At 37.0% G+C, this 18206-nt stretch overlaps 2 protein-coding genes across 5 annotated transcripts; one reads left to right on the forward strand and one right to left on the reverse strand.

Annotated features, from left to right (window-relative positions):
• The first annotated feature begins 8316 nt into the window (after nucleotides 1-8316).
• Nucleotides 8317-10712, forward strand: LOC137737278 (trihelix transcription factor ASR3-like). 3 transcript variants are annotated; one of them, XM_068476716.1, is made up of 3 exons: nucleotides 8317-9155; nucleotides 9633-9674; nucleotides 10419-10712. In XM_068476716.1, exons 1-3 carry the CDS (start codon nucleotides 8477-8479, stop codon nucleotides 10703-10705), a joined length of 1008 nt encoding a protein of 335 aa, XP_068332817.1. In that variant the 5' UTR covers nucleotides 8317-8476; the 3' UTR covers nucleotides 10706-10712. The 3 variants fall into 3 exon arrangements, with proteins under 3 accessions (XP_068332817.1, XP_068332819.1, XP_068332820.1); XM_068476718.1 differs by having other exon boundaries at nucleotides 10425-10712; XM_068476719.1 differs by having other exon boundaries at nucleotides 10428-10712.
• Nucleotides 10713-10724: 12 nt separating this feature from the next.
• Nucleotides 10725-13085, reverse strand: LOC137737277 (uncharacterized). 2 transcript variants are annotated; one of them, XM_068476715.1, is made up of 3 exons: nucleotides 12732-13084; nucleotides 11982-12310; nucleotides 11735-11904 (listed from the first exon to the last, which is right to left on the reverse strand). In XM_068476715.1, exons 1-3 carry the CDS (start codon nucleotides 12984-12986, stop codon nucleotides 11871-11873), a joined length of 618 nt encoding a protein of 205 aa, XP_068332816.1. In that variant the 5' UTR covers nucleotides 12987-13084; the 3' UTR covers nucleotides 11735-11870. The 2 variants fall into 2 exon arrangements, with proteins under 2 accessions (XP_068332815.1, XP_068332816.1); XM_068476714.1 differs by having other exon boundaries at nucleotides 10725-12310; nucleotides 12732-13085.
• Nucleotides 13086-18206: the final 5121 nt, after the last annotated feature.

Here is an 18206-nt window from a genome sequence, read left to right on the forward strand (position 1 = left end):
TCACATACAAAATATATGAATGAGTTGATCGATAAAGTGGATTTGCATAACTCTAAACCATATGCTACACCATGTCTACCTTATCATAGGCTACTTAAAGATGATGGGAAACCTTATGACAGTCCTGAACAATATAGAAGTGTTGTTGGGGCACTTCAGTACCTCACTTTTACAAGCCCTGACATAGCTTTTTCAGTGAGTTAAGCTTGACAATTCATGCATAATCCCATGGTTTCTCGTGTGATTACAGTCAAAAGAATCATTCAATATCTCAAATGTACATATACCTATAGTATTCATTTCAAACCAAGACCAATGTACCTGCAATTTTATATTGATGCAGATTGGGCAGGTGATCCAAATGATAGGAGATCAAATTCGGGCTTTGTAGTATTTCTTGGTTCAAATCCTATTTCTTGGGCATCTAAGAAACAACATACAGTTTCTCGATCTTCCATAGAAGCTAAGTATAAGGCTCTAGTAATCACTGCTGCTGAACTTGCCTGGATTCGACAACTCTTCTGTGATGTTCATATCTCTTTATATTCATTTCCAATGATATAATGTGATAATGTTTCAGCCATTGCACTCTCCACAAACCCTGTGTTTCATGCTAAATCAAAACATATTGAAATAGACTACCACTTTGTACGTGATAGAGTCACTCAATGAGATCTTCAAGTTCAACATGTATCCTCTGCAGATCAATCAGCAAACATTCTTACAAAGAGCTTATCTGCACCATTGTTCCAACAACATTGTAGCAATCTCATGCTCAGTTCCCTCGAGCATCAGATTGAGGGGGATGTAAGAAGAATGAAATGCAAAACTATGATCCAAGTGAGAAGGTAATCAATGGTCAAAATCAATGCCACTTGTCAAGAGATTAAATAAGCTGTTATATGCAGTTAGTTGGAATCTGTTTGTGATAAGATTTGTTAGAAATATAGTTAGTTGAAATAAGGAGGAGGTTATTAACTTGCACTACAAGTATTGAAATAGTAACACCTATATAGGTGATCATTGTAATCCATTGTGTATCAATCAAGAAAACATTTTCAATTACAAATTTCTCTCTCTCTCTCTCTTCCTCTCTCTATCTGGTTTTCTGCATTGTTGCAGCCATCTTCATAGTTGGCTCACGTGCTAGTAATTAACCGAAAGTTTACAGAATTTTTAATTTTGGGTATAAATCCTAACAAACTTCACCACATGGGCTTAAATCCTAATTTTTTTACCTCAAGGGCTATCTTCCAATTACCCTGTCACCACGAGGACTATTTATCCAATTAAACTATGTTTTAAAAGGTTGAAACTAATTTAGAATCACTTCAAAATAAAAAAATAGTTTTATTTTTTTTAAATCCTAATTTTTATATAGGTATGGTTTTATAACTTTTATGATAAGATAATTTAAAAATATCAGGTGATTTTTTCGAAGGTTGAATCATATATTATATTTGATATACAATAATTGAGTCAGATGACAATAATAATAATATCATTCCACCATTATATCTAATAACAATGTTGGGCGATATATACTGTAAAGTCTCTCTCATGCCATATATGATATAGTAGCAGCTTTGTAATATCTGGTGACATTATTGGATGCATCTCTCACCAAATGTTTTTCTGATCATCTATGTAAGTAAATTTGATCTTCGCGAGAAGTACGTGAAATGGCACATGCGTCGATTGAGTAGCTTTTAAGCTAATTAATTATATATATATATATATATATATATATATATATATTTTTGTAATGTAGAAAAAGTTGTTACAAGTCTCATTAACAAACAAAATATTTTGATATTAATTATCTTTCAGAATATTTAGTTTAGGTCGCAAAACGGAATGAGAAGTTTTATTCAAACCCATTTATCCTTTTTCTACACCTAACTTATAGTTTTTAATCTTGAAATTCCGAATATGCCCAACAATTTTCTTTCTACACCCATAATGAAAAAGAACAAAAATATAAAATATAAAATTCCAACACTAGAAAACCCGGGCCATACCATCACTCCAAACCCTAACCACCCCCAATTTCTACCCCTCCCCGACCCCCCACCGCCATCTTCTTATCACCCACAGTGAAACCCCCAAAGATCACAATAGCTCTCTCTTCCATGCAGTCCTTCTAACATGTCCGAATTAGGTCGAAATTGTCGACGTGTCAAATCTAATGGACCATATGTTAATAATACCATTAATTTTTCCAAAGAAAAAAAAATATTGACATGTTTCTTTTGGGTTTTTTAATCGTGGGTTGTTGGGAATAATGTTCTAATTTCCAAATTGTTGTGGGTGGTAAGGGAGGTGGCGGTGGGGAGTTCGGGAGGTTAGAAACTGGGTGGTTGCGATTTGAAGAGATAGGGTGGCTAGAGTTGCCTATTGCTAAATTATTATTATTTTCTTTTTGTTATTGTTGGATGCAGAAAGATAATTATTGGACACATTTGGAATTTCAAGATAAAAAATAATAAGTTAGATGTAAAAAGAAGATAAATGGGTCTACATAAAATTTCCCAAACTGAATTATGCGACCATATGACTCCCAAATTGTAGAGTTTAATTAGGGTAATTTCCATATTATCTAGTGATTAGTCTCATCCGTTGCATCTGTCACTCAAGGAAGTATTTTATTTATTCGGGGTGATGTAAATGATGCAATCTCGCACTACGTACTTATTTGCCATGCATGCACATATATGGTGCCTTAAAGGTCATTTAACTGTTAAAGATTAATAGCCTAGATTGCCATATATGCCCTTCTCTTTTGACATGTTCAAAAGACCAGTTAATTCTTGTAATTACCGTAAATGTATGCACTAATTATAATTATTTGCTCTGATGTGGAATGGAAGCCACTAATTTCCCACTGTCTAGAGGCTAAAAACACACAGCCACGCGTTTTGATGATATTCTTAATGTCCTAGGTCACAACGAACCTGCAGTTCCTTCGAACCAACCCTCAGAAAACAAAAATATGGAAGAAAGAAGAAATCAAAACATAAGCAGCTATCACTTAGTACTATGGTCTAATTGGTATTCTTCTTCACTTGTAAGTGAGAGGTCTTAGGTTCGATTCTTGTCAAAAAAGAATTTAGACAACATTATTGGTAGCTCATTGTGAGGCTTAACCTACCCCTACACCTAAATAATATCATTTGTTAAAAAATAAAAATAAACATAAGTAAGCTTGCTTGGCGTGTCGAAATCAAGTTGCCCTAGTGTAGTTTGTTTATTTTCCAATTTTGTACCATATAAGAGCCCATATTAATTACTATTTTTGTGTGAAATGTATTGAAAGTCATTATCCCTAAGAGACCCATTAACGCAAGGGAAGTCATTAGTATTTCTAATTAGTTACCCTAAAATAATAAAGTTAAGGATAAATTTTTGGGAGCATTTTAATGAAAATGGCTCTTCAAACTTTTTCTTAACAAAAAACACTATAATAACTTTATTTAATAAATAAAACTTAAATTTTAATGAAAAAGACAAAAATTTAATATACCCCACCCTTCTCTCTCTCCCACCCTCCGTCACCATCCCCATCTTTTTCTTCAGCCATCACCATTATCTCTCTCTCCTCTTTCACTCGATACCATCATCTCTCTCCTTTTGCATCCATCAATATCATCTCTCTCTTCTCTCTCTCACATCCTTCCTTCCTCCTCTCTCTTTATTTTTATTTATTTTTTGTTATGTATAACTTCAAAATTAGTCATATTTTTTAAGACATAATAATATGAATTATTTATTACATACCAAAATTTAACAATATTATTATTAACAAATCTTTAATAAAATTTTATTACTAAGAGTTATTTTTACTTAAAAATAGTAAATTTCTAAAACAATGGTAACTATTTCTAGACAGTGACACTATTTGTAGAAACCATGATACCTTTTTTTTAAATAATGGTCACTGTTTATATACAATCACACTATTTCTAAAAATAATGACACTATTTTAATAAAAAATAATTGACAAAATAATGCTTTTATTAAGAAATTAATAAACAATGAAGTGTATTTCATGAAAAATAATTTAAGCTATATATATAGAGAGAGAGAGAGAAAGAGAGAGAGAGAGGGTTGGGAATGGTGAGATGGGAATGAGGAGATAATTTAAAAGAAAAAGAGTATAAGTAATACAACTATGCATCATTTGGACAAACCAATTAATAATATTACAATTAAAAAATGAAAAAGTTCTTCTATTTTTTTAGTTTTAGAAACAATGCTTATTTTAATTTAAAGATTTTAACGTTAGTTTGAACAAATTTTTTGAGTTTGTGGCATGCCATCTGAGTTAAATAATACAAACTATGTAATAATATAACAATCCAAAAATGAAGATTTTTTTTTTTTTAAGTCGATGCTTATTTTAATTTTTACAATGTAAGAGAGTTAAAGGATGGACCCATAAGTCCTATCCAACTTTGTTCAGAGAAAGAGAGAGAAAGATAAGAGGAAAGAGAAAATCCACACTGAGTGGAATATGAGAACGAAATAAATAAAGAAAAAAGAGATGGAGAGATGAAGGAACGGAAAGAAAAAAAAAATCACAGGCCCATGTGAGATACGTGGACAAATAGATCACATGGGCCCACACGTGAGTATGTGAGTGGCATGTGGCACGTGGTGCCTAGAATATAGCATTTGATTTTTTTTTTTTTGTCTTTATCATTAAATAAAGTTATTTGAATGTTTTTTGTTTAAATTTAAAGTTTTGAAATCTTTTTCATTAATTTTTCTTAAATTTTTTGGTGTTACAATCATATATATGGTTACATAATGTTACAGTTCACTCATGATATAAAAGTATCTTTTTTTAGTATAGCTGAAATTTAATATTCATTTCTTTTGAGACGATACGTTTTATTTAATACTAAGAATTAATACAATCAAAGAGGACATTCGAGATAACATCAAAGATGTCCTCAATTCAAAGAAACTCTAACAAGACATAAAATGCCAACTTTACCAAACTAATTATCACCCGGTGGATTTGAAGGCGATGCAGGTCCAAGAATAAGCAAATGAACGCATCAAAGTCTTAAAATCATCCACACTCAAACTCAGAGGATTGAGGTTACACTCCAAAGCTAGAGAAACCCAATTCTTTATGAAAAGGTCAAGCCCTTCGGGAATTAACATTTGAGAATTTCTACACAAAACCTTGAATATAACGACATAAGCATAATCTTTGACAACAAGCAGCACCAACTCCAGATATGAATGGACAACAAACCAACTAGTGTTCATACCGACATGAATTTTTGCACAACACCATCAACGAATAACCAATTCCAACAAAGTACCTAGAATGAGCTGATAACACACAACACAAGATTAAAATACTAATGAAGAAAGAAAGAACCTCACCAATGAAGCACTTATTGACGAAATGCGAAGATAAAATGATAGATCAACAACAATCCGTGAGAAAATAAAGGAGAAAGGCTAGCAAAATGGGGAGAGGGATTGCCACTCGTATTATAATACATGTAAATGTGTTCCAATCACTTTTTAGAATTTCTAAATACAAGTGACACCAAAGAAGATAGTAGAAGAGTAAATTGTAGCAATGGTCCCTCAATTTTAATCAAATTGGAGTAATGGTCCCTCAACTTATCAACATGTGTAGCTATAGTCATTTTCATCAATTTCGTCAAAATAAGTTATGTTGGAATGACCATTTATACAATTAGGGTCTCTCAACTCATCAAAGTGTGTAATTATGGTCATTTTCGTCAACTTCGTCAAAAATTTTGTCAAAACGAGTTATGTTGGAATGACCATTGCTACAATTGGGTTAGAATTAATGGATCATTTCTCCAGTTGAATTAAGTTGAGGGATCAATGGTAATGGATTTTTAGTTAAGGGACCATAACTGCACGTTTTGATGAGTTAAAGGACCAATGGTAATGGATTTTTAATTGAAGGACCATTGCCCCAATTGAGTTTAAGTTAAGGGATCATAGCTACAATTTACTCAAAATAGAATATCATAGATTGTGATGGAAATTTGTCGTGAGAGTGACCATGTAGTAACTGGGAATGAGTCCATGCAAGTGCAGCCCTAGGCGTGCAACAAGAATAGTACCACAAATTGGCTGGCCTTGGCATATAGGGATCATCCTTTGTAGTTTGTCCCCACTACATCACAGGCAGAATATGACCCTCCTAATTCCTAACCCTCTCTACTCACAAATATGATTATTACTAATCCTAGATTATTATTATTAGATAAAATGACCTGATTAGAGAGAGGCGTGATTTGGGAAAGTGACGCATGTTTTAGTAGTAGGAGGGGGCAGTGATTAGTGACCTACCCTCAATAATTTTTTTGTCCAAACTTCATATAACAAAAAAAAAGTGGCTTTATTGTTGGAGGGGCCGTCCATTATCATAAGCATTAGCGACTAAGTAAAGATTAGGGCAAATGATTCAACGGGATAAGACGCTAAGAGAGGTTGAGAACGAAAGGAGAGGTGGAGAAAATTTTACTTAAGTGGTAGGGTAGGATGCCCTTATCACCTTCTTAGCCTCTATATTCCACACCATGGATTTGTCATTAGCCACTTTCTTTATAATTGTAACCCAAAATACATATTTCTTATATATATTGATGTAAATACGATAAAATGTACAAAGTGTCAATGAAAATAAGAAATGCTAAGGCTTTCAAAATATAACTCTTCATAAATTCTATGTCACCCCACAGTTTAATATCAATTTTCATGTCAATAATATAAAACATTGTACCAAATGGATAATGCTAGAGAAATCAAATTTTTTGAACAAAATGATGTGGTTGTAGATTATTGGATTATTACTTAAGTATTGATTAACGTACTAGTTTCTTATTGGTGACACATCATTTGATAGAAAAAAAATTAGTTTCTCTAGCATTATCCGTACCAAAAACATGTGTTGATTTTCACACTTTTTCAAAATCTTCCACACACTCTTTATTTATGACATTCAAATTTAATATTTCAAACAAAAATAACAAACAAAATTAACCTGAATGTGTGGTAGGAAAAAAAAAAGCGCGTTTATAATTGTAACCCAAAATACATATTTTTATATATAGATATTTACATATGCAAGTGGCCCTCTACAAAGTAGTGGAGAGAAGTGTGGCATTTGCACCCCATCATGAATTCAAACCTTGTTGGCTTTCTAATCTAACATCTAATTTAACAAATTTATCATTTGATAAAAAAAAAATACAGATATTTACGTATGATAGAATTTGTGAAAATACGACAAACTGTAGAGGGTGTCAAAGTGCCAATCAAATCAACAAATAGGGTGCGATTTTTACATTTTTTTTTTAGTTTTCACACGCCCTTTATTTATGACATTCAAAGTTAACAATTCAAACAAAAACAACAAATAAAATTAAGCAGAATATGTGGTAAGAGAAAAAATATATGCGTTTATCATGCCTTTATATTCAACCTCCTCCAGATGAAATTCCCATGATTTTTGTTTTATATTAAAAACTTTGACCAAAAGTTTAAGAAACATATCTAAAAATATTCAATACTTGGACAAATTAAACAAAAAAAAAAAAAGGGCAATAAAACAAAACTAAAAAGGATAAAAGGTGGCCCCAAAACGCGTTTCATACCATATTATACACAAAGGAAAATGACCTAATGCAAATGAGATTAGATTAGATTAGATTATTAGAATGGTTCTAATGCCTAGAGTGCCCTTAGAGATTCCAAGACAGGGAATTAAAAGTTAATTAACCCTTGTTATGGTAACAAACTAAAGAAAAAAAAAACAAATCCCCATTTATTGGTAATTATAGCCAAAAACAACCTTAATAAGGGATTAAGGGTCAAATTAATCTGTATAATTAAGCAGTAAAAACACAAGGATAATTAGATAACTAGCATTTGCATACACACTTTGTGTGTATGAACACATTTTTTTAGAAAATGAGAAGGAGAGAGGGAGAGAGAGAGAGAGAGAGAACGTGGAGGGGGGGTGGGAGGTTTTTTTTTTTTAATATTGGAGCTATTTTAACATCACCTGTAGGTGAGGGCTTCAATAAAAACAGTAAAATTTGGACCTGTGAAATTACATTATTGCCCATCATTTTTTTTTATGATAAAAGACTAAATAGTCATTTTACCCTCTTTTAGTTGACAATGAGAATTTCATTAATTAATAGAGAATTATAGAGATAAACCCCGCCACTCTCCATAATAACCCACCCAAAAAGCCCTCAAACCCCCTCACTCTCTCTCCTCTCCTCCCCTAATTGTTTTAGGTAGAGAGAGGTAAGAGCAAGCTTAACACCCCTCTCCTCTCTTCTAAACGCCGTTTAGGGGGGGACCTTTCGCCTCCGAAAAACGCCGTTTACTTTCAAAGTAAAGCGCCATCAAGTCACGTGCGTTTCAAATATTTTCTCTTATTTTTCATCCGTTTCTGTTATTTATGGTCATGGCCTTGGAGCAGCAGGTGGTCCTGAGCCCCGTTGACGGCGACGCTAACGGCGCTGACGCCCGCCACCCCACGTCCGGTGACGACTCCAGCAAGGCGCCGAGGCTGCCACGCTGGACGCGGCAGGAGATTCTCGTGCTGATAAACGGTAAGCGGTACGCGGAGAGCCGGGGCGGGGGCCGGACTCCGAGGTCGGACTTCGGGTCGGGTCAGTCAGAGCCCAAATGGGCGGCGGTGTCGAACTACTGCAAGAAGCACGGGGTGAGCCGGGAGCCGGTCCAGTGCAGGAAGCGGTGGAGCAATTTGGCGGGGGACTTCAAGAAGATCAGGGAGTGGGAGGCGCAGAGGAAGGACGAAACGGAGTCCTTTTGGGTGATGAGGAACGACCTAAGGAGAGAGAGGAAGCTGCCGGGGTTTTTCGATAAGGAGGTTTACGATATAATGGAGGCGGTTCCAGGTACTCCGACTACGCTGGCGTTACCGGGTCCGAACCGGGTGGAGTCCGAGGAGTTGAAGGAGGAGGGGATGGCGGAGGAGGCTGAGAACTTGTTCGATAGCATACAGAGACCGACTGAGGACGGGTTATTTTTGGATGACGAGTCCGGTCGGAGCCCCGAAAAGGAAGTCCGGTTCAAGGAGGGTCCGGTGATTTCAGCTCCCTTGCCAATATCAGGTATATTCAAATATAATTTGACTCTTTTTGGATAAAAAGATTTGATTTTTGGGGTGGAAGCTTCAAAATTTGGTACCTTTGGCTGCGTTTTTGTTGGGTTTTGATTAATGTCTTTGGGTTTTTGTTGCATTTTCGAACTCTCTCTTTCTTCCATTCACCCGTCTCGTGTTTTCTAGCCGTTAGATTGATATCAAGGACGAATCAAGAAACAGTTTTTGTTTTCTAGATTTATTCACTGCCTCTTTATATCTTGGGTTGAAGAAAAAAAATGGATATTTTAGTAGTGAAGCATGACCATTATGTCTGATATGCTTAAAAGTTAGATATAGTTTGTGGTGGGGTGGGGTGGGGTGAAAAAAATTCAAAGAGATTGTCTTTTTATGAATGTTTTTGGCCATTGAGAATTACTTGGGGTATTAGGCAGACAGCGTTACTGATATTTCAAATCTTGTTTTGTTGGTGTGTTATTGTTAACAGAGAAGGTGTACAAACCAATGCCACAAGGACATCAAGGACAAGGTAATTCTGTTTGCCTCAACCCTTTCTTGTACTACTCTTTGTTACCGTGAAAAAGAAACTAATACTTGAGCTGCAAACAAAAATTCGTGTCGGGAGTTAATTTCATGAACATGTCCAGGTTGAAAATGAAAGAATCTTCTCATCTGACTGAAAACTACTTAAGAAATTTCGTTAGCTTTTGTCCGAGTAGGATTCATCTCCTTTCTAGCCTTGTCCAGCTTCTCCTTATTTACCGTTGTGAATGACTGCTTAAACATCCTCTATGGACTAAGTCCGAGATGTAATGTACATGTACTGCCGATTTGATGTTTTGCTGATTTGCTGTGTCAACTTGGCCTATCACAATTTCTTGTTTGTGTGGTGAACATGCTCGACAAGATTCTTCAAACTTGAAGGGTGAAAATGTGAAATGCATAGTTATTCTGTCCCCGTCTGCTTTGTAGCTTTTCTTTTACTTTCTGTTGTATATATTCTCGTTTAAGCTTACCATCAAGAACCTGTTAGTTTATTGTGCCAGGGATACAGTTTATCGCCCCCTTTGAATTTAGTTGAGACGATTGGTTGAACAAGGACTTAGTTTAATTAACATTGGTAAATATATCTGCCGAACTTAAGGGTTAATGCATTTTTAAACGGGAACGGATCAAAGTTTAAGCAAGATCAATTTATTTGCCTAATGTTTGAGTTGGACGATTTTTAGGCAGTAACTCTTTATACGTGGTCACTGATTTCTATTGTCTACAGGTGCAGCAGACCCAAAACACCCAGCTTCAATCCCAGAGTTTGGATCTACCTCTCAAGACCGGAAGCGGAAGCGTTTTGCAACAGAAGGAGAGGAGGAAGCATCCGATCTGCAGAATCAGTTGGTTGATGTCATGGAAAGGAATAGCAAAGTGCTGGCTGACTACCTCCACGCTCAGAATTCCCATTCTCAACTCGACCGGGAGCAGAGGAAAGAGCATTCCGATAACGTGGTTGCTGTTCTTAACAAGCTTGCAGATGCATTCATGCGAATCGCCGAGAAATTGTAGCGCAGAAATCAGTGTATATAGAGAGAAGTCCTCTTCAAGAAAACCCATAGATGTTAGCGGAGGCTGAGAAATTGGTGGATTAAAATTTATATGGTGGGATGGCGGCGTCCAGTAGAGCATTTACACCTGTCATTCTACATTTTCTTTTAATTTTCTCCTATTTTTATTTTTGGTGTGTCACTTTGTGGCATTTTTTCCCCATTTATATTTCATAGGGTCCATACACACAAGGGTTTAGAAATTTCAAAGGAGTTAGCACAATGTTTTTAAGGTTTAATGTTTTTCTTTCATATAAATGTCCAGCTCTTATGATATTTTCCTGTCAAAGGAATAAACTCTCAATAATGCCTTGTGGTTATATTCCGCCCGTTACCAATCTCAATACGGAGATGAATTTTCCATCCAAATTTCTTCCACTTCATACCAATATGCACATCACTTGCATATGCAAAAACAGCACACGAAAAAAATCTTACAGAATTTGGATGTAAGGTTTGATTTGAACTGAAATCAGTGACGAGGCAACAGACACCAACGCAGTGACATTTATATTTGAAAAAAAAAAAATGAAAAATCATCAAACGAAGCAAATTCTTACACATTCATAACACTAGTCGGATAACCCATCATTCCGCGAAGCTTAAGTCGTGAGGCTACATGATTGCGTGGTTTCAAGTACGAGAGGACGAAAAATCCAGCACATCAAGAATCAGACTCATCGGATACTGTTTTTTTCCGATACTTCCGACCAGATTTCTGTACACAAGCACTTGCAACTGGTGCGCTTGGTTGCGAACCTTCTTCCTCAACCGCACTAACATCACTTTGGACTTCAACGGCTGCAATGCCAACGGGGATGCCTGCTCGTTTTAAGGACTCCGTTTTGTCATCTTCCTTGTCTAGCTTCATTTTGTTGCTATCATTAACTGCATTGTCATCTCCTCTCTTCTTCTTCGAAATAAAGGTCACAGACACGGGAAGTTTAGGTGAAGAATCCTCTGTCTCTGACCTTGACTCTGAATTTGAACTCTCATCCGGAGTAAGGTACTCTGTACAAGCCTGGGCGTTGGCAACTTCATCGACTTTGGCTGTTGTATCGAAGCTATAACATGTATACTTTGAAGGATTCACCAAATAATCAGGTACCTCACGGTATTTTGGGCGCTTACTTTTTGCTTTCATAGAGAAAGGGCTTGGACCTGAAACCATTCCATTCACATCAGACTGAACTTCTGCTTCTTTAGAATGACTATGAGCTACAAAAGCAGGATCAAACCTGACACGTTTCTGCACCTTCGTATCTGAGGTATGGCCTTTCCTTTTCAATATAGACTTTGGCCGGCCACCATCTTCAGGTGATTCTACAGTCTGTTTCTTGACTGGTAAAGCAGCAGCCAGGGTAGAATTTGACTTTCGAGCTTCAGCATCATCTTCTTTCAGCCGAAGTTTAGCAGCCTGGAAATTGGCACGCGGATCTTTGTTGCTACCATGAAGCACATTTTGAGAATTTAAAAAGGGCCCATGATTGGCAATCTCATCCATGTACAAACGGTCGCTAACGCCTTCTGTTCCCGCCGCCACTTTGTCATATTCATCTTCCTCTTCCTGCACCCAATGGGAAACAAATTAGATGACCATAATAATTAATATCAACGATTCAGTCTCTACTATAACCAACAGCAACAAGTTAACTTTACAACTAAAGAACATAAATTGGATAGTTTCTTGAATCAATTAGCCGAAAAAGTACTAAAATTTCGACTTATTGTGCCAATTGGGACCAAGATCGAGTATTTGTAATCAAACATTAATTCTTCTTCAAATCAGTCAAAAAAAGTACTAAAATTTCAGCTTATAATTCTAATTAGAACACAATAATTACTAAAATTCCTATGAATTCAATTGGGGTTATCAATTCACATGAACAATGCGTGTAAATGTGTGACAATTACTTCTTCTTCTTCTTCTTCTTCTAGCTTAATTTCTAACGAAGTATCAAATAATTTTGGAAAATAAAAATATTTACCTCGAAATCCAGAGTGGGGTCCTTGCCGATCGACGCTTTGATCCCCCATTCGTCCTCCAGAAACGACGACGAGCACGGCGTTTGGTCTCTGTTGGATGAGGTACCGGCGTCCTTGCCCCGCTTCCATTCTCTGCGCTCCACCGCGTCGCCGGTAACGGACCAGGGCGAGGATTGCTGTACTTTCGGGAACGACGAGGTCGACGAAGGGATCGATCCAAAAACCTTGTCCGCGCGAACTCTGAAGCTGTCGCCCATCGATTGTTGTCTAAGGATTCGATTGCGTGTGTGCTGCTGTGTAAGAATTTCACTGATTCGAGAGGCTTTTATGCAAAAGCCAGAGTTACCGATATCAAATAGGCAAAGCACCGCCTTGTGATTTTCTTTTTTTTTTTTCAAGTTTCCTAATCTGTTTTGGTTTGGGCCAGATATATGGGACATCTAGTCCATCTAATGGGCCGAAGGTTTAAAATTGATACACGAACAGTTAGTGGGTCCCACTAGGATAGATGATACATCGAGCAGGTTCATTGCGGATTTGGATCCTCTCCTGAGCTAATGGAGAGGATCCTCCTGACCCATCATTGTGGGCAGTTGGATTTTTATCCAACGGCTACAAATAGAAGGTCTCTTTAAAGTTATAATAATTGTAGCCGTTGGATAAAAATCCAACGGTCCATGATGATGGGTCAAGAGGATCATCTCCATTAACTCAGGAGAGGATCCAAATCCGTTCATTGCCACGTTGCGTAGCGTTCAACTCATTATTGGATCAAAACACTACGGTGGCGGTAAAACCATTCATAAAATTACTTTCTATGAGAAGGCCTGATTTTTGGATTAGATTGAAATCAATATTCTATTTTCAATATAAAAAATTGCATAATGAAATTCTCTTTTCCAATTTCGTTACATATCTTTTTGAAAATTTCAAAATCCATTCCTAACAATTCAAAAGTTCAAATGTGAAAACATACATAAAAAGCCAAATTAAACTATCGCGTACTCGTACTCACATATTATTTTTTATGGAACAACTAATTTATGTCATTTTCGATCATCATATCCTTTTCATTTTTGTTAAATCAGATAGTAAGTAGTTCAAACTTGAAACCAGAATATATTTAGAAAAAAATGACGCTAGTTAGGCAAAATAGGGGAGCACATTTGCTCTAGGAAACGAGTATGGGCAGTAGAAATGCTTCATGATGATGAAGAATTGAAGATGAAGCATTACTCTATCCATCGATGTTGAGGGTGGCAATACCAAAGCGATTCAAAGAAAATGAGGTTAAATGCATGGATCGCATCATGCCATATAGATACTAAATTAGGGTTCACAGAACATCACGTGGCACAGAAGGCCAGCACAGAAAACTAGTTTAGGGGTTCGCAGAATACCATAACATCCATTCAACAAAGCTGAGCACATAACAGAAGATCCGAATTTCGAACGGTCTTTCAAAAGAAGCTAGCTAGTTTCTTTCTACCCAAGCAACCTTAGAGTGACTAGCTAGCCTTCACTTGGTTTGAGCGATTCTAGGCCCTGCGAGGCAGCAGTTCCAGGAGAGCTTTCTCACACTCTCGAGCTTTCTTCTGGTCTCCTTTGCACTATCCAATTCCGGCTTTAGTAGGGAAGCGCATGACTTGATGATATGTTGAAGCTAACGCTTGCAGCGCAGCCAACCCTCCGCATCCAAAGATGATGTCGTACGCATAAAGATTGTCCATCACCATAAATTCAACCATGACCGTGCGGTCTCTGGGGCTGTCACCAGCTGTGATAGGGAGGGTGATTGTCCCAATAGTTTCGAGATTTTCGCCATAGTTGCCCGCATAAGCTTGTTTAGACAGGTGAACTTCGTTCCGGGTGAGCCCCAACTTCTGCTCCAGAGTGGAAATGTAGAGAAGATTGAGCTTAAAGCCACTGGTGACAAAGATCTTGTCCAGTTTAGTGTTTGCCACCGTCATGGAAACAACGAGTGGATCATTGTGGGGGACTTCAAGTCCCTTTAGATCCTCATCGGAAAAGGATATGCCATCTCTTTCTCCAGAACGCTTAGAGTTCGATATGATCACCTGCTTCTTGAAATGAAAAACACCAAAGATTTAACAAAAAAAAGAAACCATATGTCTAGAGGAAAAGAAAAACTTAATCAAATAGAAATAAATCAAATTAATGACAGAGCCATGAAGCAGGTATTTCTTTTGACAACGATAAAAGACGTCTAACCTCTCCCTTCAGGGACAGAGCCATGATTGAATCACAATAAGAGGCGTGATATATGTTGATATTTATTATTGGGGTTCTTATAAAATTAGATTTATTAATTGAATGAAAATTAGTAGTGGTGTATTTTGATGGAAAGATGCATCTCTCTAAACATGAAATTCAAATGAAGAGTTACAGTTTTGACTCTTCATTAATAGTCACATGTTTTCCCAATAGACTTTCATATTTACATAATCATACATAGAGTGCACTAGATATTAGAGTGTCTCGTTGAGTTCACCTGAGAGAGTATTCAACAAAATTATGGTTCACTGAAGCCTTGTGATTTGGTGCTACTATTACAAGAATCTTATCGTTATATCCTAAGAGAGAGAGACAATAGCTAATCAATCATGAGCATCATAGTGAGGGTTTAAACTTGGCTTTAGGACAAAATGTTGAACATTTGCCTCTCACAATTTTCAGGTTTTTCTAATTCATTTCATGATTTAGTTGCATGAATTATATTGATTAATATAGCAATTAAACTCTATCTCGATCTTAATATATACGTCATTCGAAAGAAGTGAAATATATGCATTCTTCCATGAGAAAACACAAATATTTTATATACACACACATAAAACTAATTAATAGGAGCAAAGTTTCATAACCATGGTTGCACTTAAATATTTATCATGAGAAAAATTAGCATAAAGTCGAAGGAAAATCGAAGGCTTTTTTCACACCCTTCGTCAAGACTGCTGTGTTGAAGAATGGAGGAAAATTTGGCTCTCAGGGTTCCTCTGACAAGCGGCAGCCTACAGCGTGACGGGACTCTCCCATTAGTGTGCTTTATAAATGACTCACAACGCGAGGAAGCCCTAAAATTTGGCACAAGCCAGCCGTGTGTAGGGCTCCGGTTCATGATAGAAATCCGACAGAACGAGGCCGCACCGCGCATCCGTATAGGGCGTTTTGATACATGCAGGATAAAGCAAAGACCCGCCTGCGGGAATAAATTTAAGAAAAACTAATAAAAGTGATCTGAAAATTTTGAGTTTTAACGTAAAGATAAAATAAGGGGTAAAATGAATAGTACTATGATTGATTTTTTAATGTAAAAATATGATTTTTCGTTAAAATGAATAGTACTGAGAATTTTTCGTTAAAGTTCTATAAATTTTCTTCATATATTTCTTACCGGTTCTGGTACTTTTAAAATTTGTCAAAACAGCCCATAGGCCTTGTTCCTTTGATTTATTTCCTACCGGGCTTTTTGTGTTTTTATATGTTACAGAGTTGTGCACAGTAGTTGCTATCGATATGTGAACATTTTAAAGGAACTAAGAAGTTGAACATGAATAATACTCGTATCCCTCATCTAGAGGAGAGATTTTTCTGTGCATTTGAAATACGGATCGGTGCACCACGTGTTACAATACAAGTGGTCGACCCATATTCCAAGAACATAGAACAATCTCACCACTTGGAGAGATGAACTCATTCTCCTATTTCATATAGATCAATCATCTCTTGACACATGGTTTAGGAGTTTGAGCGTGAACATGTGGCAAGAGAGGATTGGTTCATGTCAAAAGGGAATCAGCTCATCTCCAAATGAGGAGAAGCAGTTACATGGCACGAATTGACCCACACGACGGTGTCGCATGTCAATGAATTGAAAACATGTGAAAGTTTTTGTTCATATGTCTTTATTTCATTGGTATGGGACGTCACTGTAGCGATGAACACATGTCATGTAAGTTGTTCTCCTAAGTGAGGGATGCAAGTATTATTCTTTGAATATTAGCAACTTTCCAATTGTTGTTGGCAATATAACCAGAAAAAAATTCACACATCTTATGGATCTTGAAAGAAGGGAATTGGATACACAGTTACTGTACAATTATTGAATTTTTGAAGAAAATGAGTGTTTAATAAAAAAATTCATCTAGTCTCGTTCATACAATTTGAGTGAGTCAACACGTATGAGTGGAAAACCATACATTACTAGACCAAATAGTCGTTAGAAAATTGTTGGTTCCTTGGAGATAGGAGGCCCTGTTGCAACTTTCTTCAAAACCGCAGCAAAAGTGACAGTAAAATAATCAAACCTAAAAGAGTTACACACGCCCGTGCATCCTTCTGAGTCTTCTGCCTCCTCACTTGCTCCAGCTGGCGCCGGGGCTTATAGCACTCTCTAGCTTGCAGCTGATCCCCTCTGACTTGCCCTATTCCGGCTTCCGTTGGGAAGCGGAGGAGGAGGTGGTAAGTTGACGGTACTGCCCTTAGGGCGTTTAACCCCGGAATTCCAAATATGATGTTGTAACCTAAACCCAAAGAATCAACCAGCACGGAAAAATCCGCCATCACAGTGCTGGATTTGGGCGCAATCCCAGCAGTGACCGGGAGAGTTATGATCCCCAGAGGTCTGGCATTTGCCCCGAACGCGGCCACGATATTGTCTGCTCGGCGGCATTGAACAATGTCACTCTCGCTGAGCCCCATCCGCTTTAGAACGGAAAGGAAAATAATGTTGACTGAAGCGCCGGTGTCGATCAGTATCTTATCCACTCTGGTGTTTGCCACCAACATCTGGACGACAAGTTCGTCGTTGTGGGGGGGACTTCGATGGGTCGTATTAAGTCCTCGTCGGAGAAGGTTATAGCCAAACGTGCCGGTTTGCCGGTACGTGATTTGTCTACGTCCTTTGCATGCATGAAGTTGAAGAAGGATGAAAGGAGCAAGATGATTATTACAGCAGTGCCCTTCATGTTTTCCTGCATGGGAAGAGAGAAGAGCTGAATCTTCTGGTCTCTGCGAATTGCCAAGGGATACGGACAGGGAGGGACATTTTATAGGTTGCAGATTATTGCAGTCCTAATCCTAATTGGTGTGGAATTCCCAAACATAGAAGGAAAATGGGAAAGGTAGACTGGGCCTCGTTCCACTGCAGCCCAAAACTAATAACCTATTAGGCCCAAGAAATTTAAAGTCCAAATTTAACTAGAAGTAAGGAAGATACAAAACTTATAATTCTATTAGATTTATTTATTTAAACAATGTTTTGAATTTGATTACTATAACATTATTGTAGCGGTATTGATGCATTCATTTTTAATAATTTTGGTACCTTATCATAGTACATTTGTTTTCTATTTTCTCTTGGGCCCATTTTTCTATAGGAAGACTTGTATGTAACACTCAACAATAGTACTCACTCACAAGTGGTCATTTACCACAGTGGTGGAAAGGAGTTGAGC

This window comes from Pyrus communis, chromosome 6 (genome assembly GCF_963583255.1).
Source record: "Pyrus communis chromosome 6, drPyrComm1.1, whole genome shotgun sequence".
In the NCBI taxonomy this organism is placed as follows: domain Eukaryota; kingdom Viridiplantae; phylum Streptophyta; class Magnoliopsida; order Rosales; family Rosaceae; genus Pyrus; species Pyrus communis.